The sequence below is a fragment of the Emiliania huxleyi genome (assembly GCF_000372725.1).
Source record: "Emiliania huxleyi CCMP1516 unplaced genomic scaffold EMIHUscaffold_335, whole genome shotgun sequence".
Taxonomy (NCBI): domain Eukaryota; phylum Haptophyta; order Isochrysidales; family Noelaerhabdaceae; genus Emiliania; species Emiliania huxleyi.
Window position 1 is genome coordinate 96,970 of NW_005199478.1, and position 8,291 is coordinate 105,260.

The 8,291-nt window shown below is 65.6% G+C and overlaps 2 protein-coding genes across 2 annotated transcripts in view; both read left to right on the forward strand.

The window, feature by feature from the left end:
• The window catches only part of EMIHUDRAFT_241587 (hypothetical protein), a gene marked incomplete at both ends in the record, with an annotated part of 1,355 nt that extends 436 nt beyond the window's left edge, over positions 1 to 919 (forward strand). The window contains 2 exons of the mRNA XM_005773552.1: positions 168 to 317; positions 515 to 919. Of these exons, the coding sequence (XP_005773609.1) occupies positions 168 to 317; positions 515 to 919 (555 nt within the window). The remainder of the gene's footprint in view (positions 1 to 167; positions 318 to 514) is intronic.
• Positions 920 to 3,732: 2,813 nt separating this feature from the next.
• EMIHUDRAFT_117360 (hypothetical protein) lies at positions 3,733 to 5,894 on the forward strand (the record flags this gene model as incomplete). The annotated part of the gene is made up of 4 exons (XM_005773553.1): positions 3,733 to 3,985; positions 4,153 to 4,410; positions 4,583 to 4,743; positions 5,007 to 5,894. The coding sequence occupies 4 exons, from the start codon at positions 3,733 to 3,735 to the stop codon at positions 5,892 to 5,894; spliced, it is 1,560 nt and encodes a 519-aa protein (XP_005773610.1).
• Positions 5,895 to 8,291: the final 2,397 nt, after the last annotated feature.

Below are 8,291 nucleotides of genomic sequence, written 5' to 3' on the forward strand. Positions count from 1 at the left end.
CCCCCCCCCCCCCACCACCACACACACCGCTCACCCACGCGCATTGGGCCTTGCACTTGAAATGCCGTGGGGCTCCTGTCGTCTAGACGTGGAGACGCCAGGGTCGCCCCCCCTTGCCCAACACCTTGTGTGTGTGGAGAAGTTTACCTTACCTCACCTTACCTTAGGTGGACTCGGTGCTCGGCCAGCGGCGCGAGGGCGAGCACGACTCGACCATCCGAGTCAAGAATGAGATTCTGGTCCAGATGGACGGCGTCGCGGGCGCCGACGCCAACGAGAGCCTCCTCTTCGTCGGCGCAACCAACCGGCCGCAGCAGGTTAGCACGTGTGGCACTAGCAGAAGCTGCAGCTCCGCGGTACAGACCCGACCTGTGAGCTATGGTCGCCGTTCTGCGTTCACATCCACCACACCTTGGACTCACCCCTCACCCCTCGCCCTTCACCCCAGCCCTCACCCTCACCCTCGCCCCCTCCGCCCTAGCTCGATGACGCGGCCCGCCGCCGCCTCTCGAAGCGGCTGCTCATCCCGCTGCCAGACGCGGCCGGGCGACGCGAGATGCTCACGCGCGGCCTCGCGGACCTGGTGCACGCGATCGGCGAGGCCGACATCGGCTCGCTCCTCGAGGCGACCGACGGCTACTCGGGCTCCGACATGGCGGCGCTGTGCCGTGAAGCAGCGATGGGGCCATGCCGCGATCCGGGCTTCGAGGCGGCGCTGCTCAGCGGGGTGCACTCGAGCGAGATGCGCCCGATCCGCCTCTCGGACTTCGAGGACGCTCTCGGCGCGATCCGCGCGAGCGTCGGGCCGGGCGAGCTGGCCGCCTTCGAGGAGTGGAACCGGAACTTCGGCTCCTTCCAAAGCCAGGCGGCCAAGCGGCAGGCGATGGGGGGCGTCTCGGGCGGCGGCGGCAGCACTTGAGGCCACGAGCCACGAAGGGGAGCACGACCGTGGCGGGGAGCTCGTCGTGCGGGCTCGCGCGAGTTCACGCGCACGGTGGCCGCACTGGCCGAGCGGCCGAGGACCCGCGGGGGGTGTGGTGCGTGCGCGCGGGGTCTCGGGCCAGTGGAGACGCACTCCCACTCGCAGCCGAGACGGCACACCGGGCGCGCGTTGAGCAGTCACCTTTCATGAGAAAAAATGTGATTTGTGTGGCGAGAGGCCGCGAGAGCAGGGGGGCAGGGGGCACCGAGCAGGGGGGCCAGGGCGAGGATTCGAGCCACCAAGCAGCCACACATGTGCGCCTTGGCCGAGCGTTTTTGATCTCTCGGTCAGTGGGGGGCCGAGCCGCCTCGGGGTGGCGGGCGGGCGGTCGTTTTGGAAAACAGAAAACAGATACACCGTGTTGTCGTTTCATATCGTCGAATTTGCCCGAATGGTAAAATGCAACTTTGGCATTCGGTAAAAGTTGGCCGATGGTTTGGGGGGGGGAAACCAACGGGGAAGGTTGGCTTCCACGAGCTAAAGGTCAACATCCTCTCCGGCTACGACAATGTGAACGTGATCTGGTCCTCCACGGGGTTGACCCGTCTCCTCCAGATCGAGACGGACTTCATGAACGGCCGAGCAATATCTCTTCATTAATATTATTAATTGATGCTTTTTGCACGGCTGAGCCCCCCCCTCCCTCCCCCGCGCCCATTCCCTGCCCTCTTTCGCCACGCGCTCCGTCCGAGCCCTCTCCCCTCTTGCACAACAGGGAATTTTGACAATTAATCACGATGGGCTTGCCCATCCCGGAGTGGTTCGATCCCACATAAATCCGAGGCGGTGAGGGGAGGCGTCCCGGCGGTCTCAGGCCCAGTGAGGTAGTGCGCCAGACTATCCCGGATCCTGCTGAACAAAGCTCCTCTTGTAGCTCGATCGGTCACACCGCCATCGCCGCCGACGTCTCCCAGGGAGATGATGGAGAGGGGGGACGACACTGCTCGATCTACCCTCTGGGGTCCCTCAGCAGCGTGCACCTCGATCCTGTACCGTGTTTGTTATGAAGCCCCCCAATGAACACACCAGTGAGGGAGGGCGAGACGATCGAGGGGTCCCGCCCGTACCATGCGGAATCGACTCTATCAAGTGCTCAAGTGCTCGAGTTCTTGGTTGGAGTAAAAAGAGAATTCTTAAAATACAAGCCTCTCTCACAGCACACTGGCACGACAAGGGCGCTAGGTTATATTATAAAATGAACTCGGGGCGCTAGGTTAGGTTAGGTAGAAAGGTGAAGAAAAGCCGGCGGGGCTGGCGCGGTAAAAAGAGAAGAGAAGAGGAGAGGAGAGGAGAAGAGAGAGGAGGAGAGAGGAGAGAGGAGGGGGAGAGGAGAGAAGAGGGGAGGGGGTGAGAGGGAGGGAGGGAGGGAGGGAGAGAGGGCGGAGCGAGCAGAGAGAGAGGAGAGCCTTTGAGCCTTGGCACCAGCCAGGCAGTTGATTTGGCCCTGGCACCAGCCTTGGCAGTTGAGTTGGCCTTGGCACCAGCCTTGGCGGGCGGGCACGCGGGACATGCACAGGCGCCAAGGGGCGCAGCGCCGACAATCACGGCGGTGATTGCGGCGCAGGTGGGGGGACGGGAAGTCCGTCGGCGTTGCCGGGGGCCCAAGGAAGCGCGAGGGAAAAATTCCGCCGCTGAGGGCGCTCGTGCGGCAATAGCCGAGTGGAGGGGGGAGCGTGCCGGACGGGGCGTCGTCGCGCCGTCCGATGGTCTGCTGCCCCGCGCAGCAACCGTCGGGCGACGACCCGGGGGCCAAAAACCCGGCGACGACGGCGCTCTGGATGGGGCGTGACCTCCTGCCTCCAACCTCCTTCCTTTTTGAGCAGGTGTGACGCCGCGCGAGCGACGCTCCGAGATCGCCCGAGATAGCGCGGCGCGGCGGTGGGTGAGGTGGGGCGGGGTGGGGAGGCGTGGCGTGGAGCTCCGAGATCGCCCGAGATCGCGCGAGATCGCCCGAGATCGCGCGGCGCGGCCCGAGGCGAGGTGGATGGGTTGGGAGCGAGGGGGCGGAAGTGATCAGTGCGGTAGATCGGTCAGTCGGGGCGCATGAGCCGGACTTGTGGGCCGGACCACCCAAGTCCTTTATCTGCGTTGTTGAGCCAGGACTCAACATACTCGTTCTGTTGCCGTCCCAAACTGTCACTCCCCTTTCTCCCGGCCGGGGCGGGGCGCGCGCGGGGGCGGCGGGTGTGCGGCGAGTGTGCGGGATGTCTGTGGGCCCGAGAGCGATATGCCATGTCCGCCTTGCGTTGTTTCATAACATCGAAGGCTAACTAGTTTATCTCGGCTTCTCCACATGAACCAAGCATCAGCACCGTGAGGTGTGATACATTGGCGCGTAAAGGGTCAGTCTGGAGTCGCGTGCCTCCACAACGGAAGAGCTACGCAGTACCTGACATCCCCTGGGGTCTTGCCACTAAAGGCGGAGGGTTGGGACTCAAACAGCTTGGACGAACTGCAGGTCCGGAGGTAACCTCAACGTCCTGCAGCCGGCCGCGGCGCCGTAAGGGTTCGCACCTCAGACCAAGTAGAGAGAGAGAGAGGTGGAGCTCACCACACGTGGAGCACCTACCGCCGCGTAAACGACGCGGGAGCACAGCAGCGGAGGCTGAAGACCGCATGCGATGTGCGCGAGGGCACACGAGAGGGACTCAGGAGAGGTATCCGTGAGTACCCTACGATAAACTAGTGGCCTACCACGAGTTGGGGCCCCACCCCAATCGTTATCGGCGGAGCTCAGAGAGAGTTCGGCGATGTCCAACAGTGCCTGGGACAGCGTCGCCGAGGCCTACGCCGAGCGGGTCGAGCCCTTCACCTCCCAGTTCGCCGCTCCTCTGCTCGACGCGGCGTGCGAGGCGCTCGGCGGCGTGGCTCTGACGGGCGCGCACGTGCTCGACGTGGCGGCCGGCAGCGGTGCGGTTGCGCTCGAGGCGCTTCGGCGTGGAGCGAAAGTGACCGCGACCGACGGCTCGGGCGAGATGCTGCGTGTGGCTTCGGAACGGGCAAGTGCGGCGAGCCACGAGCTGGCGACGCGGGTGGCAGAGGGCACCGCTCTCCCGCTCGACCTTGCGGGCGGGTCGCTCCTCGCGACGTCTGGGTTTGGCGTCATCTTCTTTCCGGACGTGGCGGCCGGGCTCGCCGACTGCGCCGCGGTGGCTCCCGACCGTGAACAGCGTCTCCTCACTCGCACCACAGCGTGCACAGGATCGCCGAGCTGAGCCGCTGCGTGCGGCCCGGCGGCGCCATCGCCTTCTCCGCCTGGGGCTCGGCCGAAGAGACGGCCGCGTTCCAGCTCATCCCGACCGTGGCGAGGGAGACGCTCGGGGAGGAGGCGACGGCGCCTCCCGCCGGCGCGGCGCGGCGCATCGACGGGTCTCCCGCGGTGCTCTCCGCGCTGCTGCGCGCCGCCGGCCTCGAGCCGCACGTGCGCGGTCCCGTCACCCGCACGCTGACCTGCGGCAGCGCAGAGGCGTTTTGGGAGCGGTTCGCTCTGGGAGCGCCCGGCACGCGCGCGCTACTCGCACGCCTCGGCGAGGAGCGAGGCCGCGCTGCTGCGGGCCGGTAGCTCCCTCGTGCCGACGAGGCGGGTGATGCATGCATCAGGCGACGAGCGGGCCGCGCTGCTGCGGGCCGCTGTCCTCTCGGCCCTCGACCAGCGGTTCGGAGGCGGCGAGGTCCGGCTCGAGGCGAGCGCGTACCTCGCCGTCGGAGTCGCGCCGAGGGCCCTCCCGCCGCTCTTTGTCGGTCCGGCTGGCTTCGCAGCGGTCAGCGGCCACTGGGCGGGCCCCTTCTTCGCCCCTGGAGCGAGGCGAGCCAAGGGCGACGCGGCGCTCGACTTTCTTCAGGAGCGGTCGAGAGGAGGGGAGGCGAGAGGAGAGGAGGCGAGGGGAGAGGAGGCGAGAAGAGAGGCGGCGAGCAGAGAGGAGAGGAGGCGAGAAGAGGAGGCGAGAAGAGAAGAGTCGGGCGAGAAGAGACGGCACCCTCTCCCCTCCTCCTCCTGCTCCTCTCCCGCACCCTCTCCTGCCAGGAGCGCTTCTGCGCGGTCGAGATCAACTCCACGGCGTACGCGCTGCCCTCGCCCGCCACCGTTGCTGCGTGGCGCGCCCGCTCCGGCCGCGGCTTCCGCTGCTGCCTGAAGGCGCCCGCAGCTTTCACACACGCGGCGAACCCGCGCGACCCGTCTGCTCTCGGCGCGCTGACGGCCTTTCTCGCGCGTGCGCTCTCCCTCGGCGCCCCCCTCGGCCCGCTCCTGCTGCAGTTCCCGCGCTCCGTCGCCGCCGACGCCGCCCTCCTCGAAGACATCGCCGCTGCCGTCGAGGAGGCGGAGCAGGGCGCCGCAAGCGCGCTCGCCGCCGCGCCAGCCGCCGCCCCCGCAGCATCGCCGGCCACGTCGCCCGCCGCGTCGCCCGCCTTGCGAGTCGCGCTCGAGGTGCGCCACGCCTCGTGGCTCGACCCGCAGCGCGGCCTGGCCGACTGGCTCCGGCGGCGCGGCTGGGCGCTCGTGGCGCACCCGGACAGCATGGGGCGCGCGACTGTGGAGCAGGGCGCGAGGGGCGAGGCGCGCAGCGAGTACCCTCCCTCCGACCTTGACCGGCATTGGCCCCAGACGGCGCCGTTTGCGTACGTGCGGCTACACGGCGGGTGCGACGACCACGCCTACGACTACGGCGAGGACGAGCTGCGCCGGCTGGCGGCGGTGGTCCACGGCTGGCGCATGCGCGGGATCGAGGTCTGGGCGTTTGTGCTCAACGACTCGGAACAGGCCGCCATGCCGCGCAACGCCGAGGCGCTCAAGCGCTTGGCGCACGAGATAGCCGGCGAGCCCGTGCCTCGCCCGCCAAAGGCGGCCGCGGCCACTCTCGCAGGCTTCTTCCGCGCCAGCCCCTCCCCCTCGTCGAAGAGACAGAAGAGCTAGGGAGCGGGGGGGGCCGGCGCGGCCCGCCGGGGGGAAGGCGTCCGCAACAGACACTCAGACAGATCCCGACGCAGTGCTCAGTGGTCCCACTGTTTTTTTTCGTATTACGGCTCAATTTCGCTTTTCGGCTTTCCGTATCTCAATCTCGAATCTGCGAAAATGACGAGAAAGCTCTGGGCCGGCGCGGGGGCCCCAGAGGGTGTCCATGCGGGGGGGAGATGGGGTCCCATGGCCCGCCGCAGGCGCCGATTTTTTGGAGTTTTTTTTTATTTTTTCGCGATTTTTTACTTGTTTTCATGGGAATTCGGCGTACTTGCGGCCATGCTATCACGCCTTGCGACAGCCTGTCGGCGCAGCTGGCCGTGCCATGATGCACAATTGATCACCTGCATAGCTCGCGGCCTTTGTATCAAGCATTCAGTGATGACGTGATCGTACGGCCAGTAGGAAGGTGTCCTTCCAGCTGCGTGCACGCTTCTGGCGCAATGCGCGTCACCTCGGATTGGCTGCTGGCACTCTCGAGGCTATGCCTACACAGCCTCGCGCGCATGGGCAGTCAAGAGGGACCACGCACCTTCTCAGGACAGCGCCGGCGCCTCTCTCTTGGACCGGCAAACTTGGTGGTCTCGTGTCACCAATGTGGGACCAGTGCGGCATCGCGCCATCGACAGCTCTGAACTGCGCCTCACCACTGACCGGGAAGGCCGCCAAGTGGGCCAGCACAGGTCGCACATTGTGGCAGCAGTCAGCAGTGCATGGCTGATAGCTAGAGCAGCAGCGTCAGGGTCGCAGGGTCGGATCGTGTCAAGCCTCTCGCCCGGCCGGCCGCGTGCAGACGTCGGCCTGTCTGCTGTCTGGAGTGATCTGTCGGCGGTCAGTACGACCGATCAGGTCGGAGTTTTCTGATGGTTGGAGGGTCTATCTGTATGTACTCCTCGAGATCTCTCCAAATCTGCCCTCTGATCAACCGTGATCATTCGGGAAGTCGGTGCTCATAGAGACTCATAGAGCCGGAGCCCCGTTTCCGCACTGCGGCGCGGCGCACGGTGCCTCCGGGGGGCCCCGCGCCGGCCCAGAGCGAGAAAGTGAGAACACTCCGTGAAAAATAGAGCTCCCCGAAACTGCCGACACGCCTCACGACAGGTGCGCACCCCGCCCCGTGAGTGTGAGACTATGCGAGACTGCGGCGAGAGAGCACATTGCAGCGCTAGAGCACTTAGTTGAGCACACTCACTTTTGCGACTTGGTCTTGGAGCACTCTTGAGTGCAGTCATGATACCAGAAGAGATCTCAACCCGACGAGAGTGGGCGGGCAGTCCCCGTGGCTGCAGTCGCGCTTCCGAGCCGACTCCGCCCCTCTCTCCACCCGGCCATTCCAACGGCCAGGCCGCTCGCTTAAGGCTGATTGGCTAGACGAGCGGCCTCAACGGGCGGAACGGGGTAGTCTGGCAACGCGTGGATCCGGCCCGCCTCGGCGGGTTACGGTTTAGCGCGACGACCGGGGGAGCTCTGATCGCCGTACTCACCGGGACGCTGAGCAACACACAGCGCTCACACAAAATAAAATCACAGAGTCACAGTGGGCGGAAACTTTTCAATGTATGTGGCTCTTACGTACATTCCCGGAGGAGGACTGCTTTTCATGCTCCTTCTCTCTCTCTCGAGGTTTATACCAGATTGCGCTGGGGATTTTTTCCGCTATTGTGTCATCGGGCGAGAAAGTTTGATTTTGCCGGGCGCCAGGCTATCACCCATCGGGAGCGGTTTCAACACAATTCTCCTTGTGTTGAATCTCCTCTTTATTTCGCGTTTTTCGGGACCTCTCGGATGCGCGCTCGCTCGCGCGATGAAGATGCCAAAATATCATTCAGAGCAACGAGCTGCTGAGGGCCCAGGGAGCAGGCCTCGGAGTCGCCACGCCCGCGCATAGCATTTGTTTGGCTTAGCGCGAAGAGGTGTGCTGTGCTCCGCGTGTGCGTGGGCGATAGGGTGCCGCCCTCCACCGGCACCGAAGCTGAGTGCACCGGCACTCCTCGCTCCCTCCATATTCCACCTGACAGCTATGCATTCAGCACTGGAAGGCCTGGCGCCGGCGTGGTCGCCATGCCGCCCACCTTTTGGGTGAATGGTGCATTCTGCATATTGCCGAGCGCGTAGCGGCCGCTAGGCCGGCCACCTACAGGAAACGCACGGTCAGATACAACCCGCACGCTGAGGTGTGGATACAGGCTCGGCTCCCTCCCCACCCACATCTGAGACCGGCGGGAGCCCCGTGCAAAGTACTGAGCCGCCAGTGCAGCTGTTGGTGAGAGCTTGTGTCTGTGCAGCTATTGCCTCCAGCGGGCGGGTAGGCCGAGGAGGTGAGCCGGTTCTCGTCGAGCAGCTTCGCGTCCCGCT